General features: G+C 42.0%; 1 protein-coding gene across 1 annotated transcript in view; it reads right to left on the bottom strand.

Annotated features, from left to right (window-relative positions):
* Window positions 1-1,333: 1,333 nt before the first annotated feature.
* The window catches only part of pole3 (polymerase (DNA directed), epsilon 3 (p17 subunit)), a 16,744-nt gene continuing 14,759 nt past the window's right edge, over window positions 1,334-3,318 (bottom strand). Inside the window, exon 4 of the mRNA XM_037692533.1 lies at window positions 1,334-2,062. Within this exon, the coding sequence (XP_037548461.1) occupies window positions 1,881-2,062 (182 nt within the window). The 3' untranslated portion in view covers window positions 1,334-1,880. The remainder of the gene's footprint in view (window positions 2,063-3,318) is intronic.

Raw genomic sequence — 3,318 nt, 5'->3', positions numbered from 1 at the left:
TTGTCCTTGCTAAGAGTGGTGAGTGCATCCCTCTCCTCTCTACTGATGTTGGAAGGTGGTGGTTTGGCATTGCTGAGGCAGGCTGAAACTTTGATTCTGAGCTGTTCTGCTTCAGCCTCTTTCATTTTGTTGTTGCGGATGGCTGACTCAGTGGCTGTGATCATCTCCACCAGAGGAATTGTACTTGGTGCAACTGCAAAGTTCAGTCCCCTGGTAAGAATCTCTGTCTCTGGCTGGGTGAGCTGTCTGTCAGATAAATTCTTCACCCACTTTTCTGTCTCCCTGGCATGTAATTGACTACTGGAGTGTTGTCCTACACTGAATGTGTTGTTATTGGAATAGTGATGTTGTTGATGAGTTATTAGTAAGTTAAACTTGTTTTGTTGTCGAGTCTTGGACTTGACATGCTGTGCTAAGCGTGCCTGATCTGTACAGTCCAACACTTGCTGAAGTGTGGTCTGATCTAGACACATAGTTAGTTTCTGTTTAATGTGCTCTTCTTTGGCCTTCAAGGCCTCAATAGTAAAATTGGTCTGTCTCACCCGTTCATTCAGCAGCTGGGTCTGTGCCTTCTGAAGGATCTTGCTTGCCCGGTGCCCGCTGACCGAAGATTTTAGTTCCAGGCTCTTGGGAATGATGCCACTTTGTCGACATCTGAGGTTGAATCGTAAATGGTTCTTGTAGTCTGCCCTCTTCCTTGCTGTTTTCTCAAACTCTCTAACTAGTTTGAGGCAATCCTGGCCAAAGTGATTCAAAATATTGAGCATGCATCAGGATGACTTTACAGTATTCAGTCAGTCTTTGTAAATGTCTATTCTGTTGCATGCTTTTTAACAGTTCAGCTTCAGCTGTTTCAAAAAAGCTCGGTCTTTCTATTAACTGCCCCCAAAGGCAAAGAGCCAATATAGTTTTTGCCCAAGTATGTCTTTTAACAAAACATCTCATGAACCACTGGACAGATTTAAGTACCATCTGGAAGTAACCGCTGGAGTTAACTTTTTAATCAAGCCCATTCAAGATGGCCACCACAGCTTACTGATCTTAACACTAAAATGTTTATGTCAGCCATTTTTAGACACTGAGCTAAACCTGGACGTGGTAGTAGCTGAGGACCATTCACAACTTATCCTCCGAGTGCTGAGCTGCTGGTGAGGTTCAATGGGCTGAATGATAGAACCTCATCATAAACGGGCCATAAACATTTCAGGTTCTTGATGAGGTTTTGACGGAGGGATTTTCACTACTGTCATGGTGGTACATTCATCTGGACTTCCTGTCTGAGACATCAGCTTTCATTTTATACAAAAAACAATTTATTGAAAGTTTCCAGACATGTTTGTAGAAGTACAAATGATATAAAACCCCAGAGAAACAAGAGTACTGCGTACGGCACATACGCCCGTCGACAAACTATCATACAGTGGTCTGTAGCAACGGCCCAGAAAAGCCAAGTCCTGGTAGAACACCTTGACGTGTGACCGTGAAGCTGGACGTGACTCGTCTAGTTGTGATGCATGTGGGTATGACGTTTTATTAAATCATCTTGAGCAGATCAAGTTATGGGCGGGAGCAGAGAATGTTGACAGATGTTTGGAGAGCACAACACGCCTCGCCTTCGACTAAGTGACTCGTGTAATGTTCAGGTTCACTTAAAGCTGCTGGAGAAGAAAATGCATCAGAGGTGGCATCCTTCATTACTCAAAATGCACTCTTCTTTCAACATGAAGCTGTAAATGTAAACCCACAGTCAGAAAACCTGATCAGCAGCAACTTCTTCGTTTCGGATAACTTTGGTTGATGTGAGTCACCAAGTTCAGCTGAAGTGAAAACAAAAGAGCGTTTGGTTTGATCAGGCCTCCTCTGATGGAGTCCAGGAGGCTCTAGTTCTCCACGTCCTCCTCCTCCTCAGGCTCCTCCTCCATGCGCTGCTGCTCCTCCTCCTCCTCTTCATCAGCCTCCTCTTCCTCTCTGTACTTGCTGCTCTCAGAGTCGACCTTCTTCTCTTTATCTTTGCGTTTCTGCTCAGAAACCTCCTTCTTTCCCTTCTGGTCCTTCTTGTACACTGCAGGGACGACACGGAGCACAGCTTCACTCACATCCTGCCTTCACCTTCCACACGCTCATTTCAAACACTCCAACAAGGGTTACACATCTCAAACCTTACCGTTCTTCACAGTGGAGCATAGTAAACATTCTCGGCTTGAAATATTTCACTTGATGTAATAAATGAGTTTCACTTTGTGGAAGGACAAACATTTAGCTTGTTCATGATATTCTGACTGTTTTGATGCGCTTGTAGTTCTGAGATTCAGCCTCTCTAAAATGCTCTTCGTACCTGGTCCTCTTACTGACCTGGTGTCAGTGGCAGCCAGCCACCTGAACAGGGTCTAAAGCGTATGGGTCAAACTCAAGGCCCGGGGCCTTGTTGACATCTGGCCCCCAACATGTTATTTTAAATGTAAAATGCTTTTTCACTTGATTTTTTTCAGTAATCTTTGATTATGATGTCAAAAGTGCAACACATAACGTCAAATGAGACCGAACTCTTGTTGAGGAACCTGCAACCAAAAAAAGATGTTTGGTATCTAACTTGAGTTAATGTAGATTCTGAAACTGGCCCATAGTTTGAAAAAGTTTACATTTTGGCCCCGTTTAACAAGTGGCTTTCACTCCCAAGGTCTAAAGCTCCCACAAACTCCAGCGTCCTGTCACACAGACACTGTGCGCACCGTCTGTAGCCAAATATTTAGTTACCAAATTAAATATTTAGTTTAGGAATTAAAGGTTTAGATTAGAAATTAATTATTTAGTTTATAACTAAATATTTTGTTTACTAACTAAATATTTAACTTGCAAGTTAAGTATTTAGTTTGTAAACTAAATATTTAGTTGGAAACTGACATTAATAAATGTATGAATAACATGGTGAAAATATGACTGGAATTTTTTTTCCTTATTAAAGGCTAAATAAACCAAAATATTGCTGTTAATTTTTGACCGTGTAACTTTACAAACGGCACCCCATACTTACTTGCCTTAACGTAACACTGAAAGTGAAATAAGGCATTTCTTGAACTGCTGTAAATTATAATACATAACCGGTACTATACTGTCTCTCTCATTCCAGAAAACAACAACAACAACAAACAACATCCTTCATGATGGACAGACATCATGGACACCACAGCAGCAGCTGTCTTCACTGAAACATCCTGAACATGATCGTCACTGACACGAGGCCTCTGTCCATGGTTGAAGACGAAGGCTTCACTACAATAATCCACACTTTTAATCCAGGTTACAATAATCCACACTTTT

Source organism: Nematolebias whitei, chromosome 2 (genome assembly GCF_014905685.2).
Source record: "Nematolebias whitei isolate Nwh7 chromosome 2, NemWhi1, whole genome shotgun sequence".
NCBI lineage: Eukaryota > Metazoa > Chordata > Actinopteri > Cyprinodontiformes > Rivulidae > Nematolebias > Nematolebias whitei.
The sequence above is the reverse complement of the archived record's forward strand: the minus strand, read 5'-3'. Positions and strand labels throughout refer to the sequence as shown.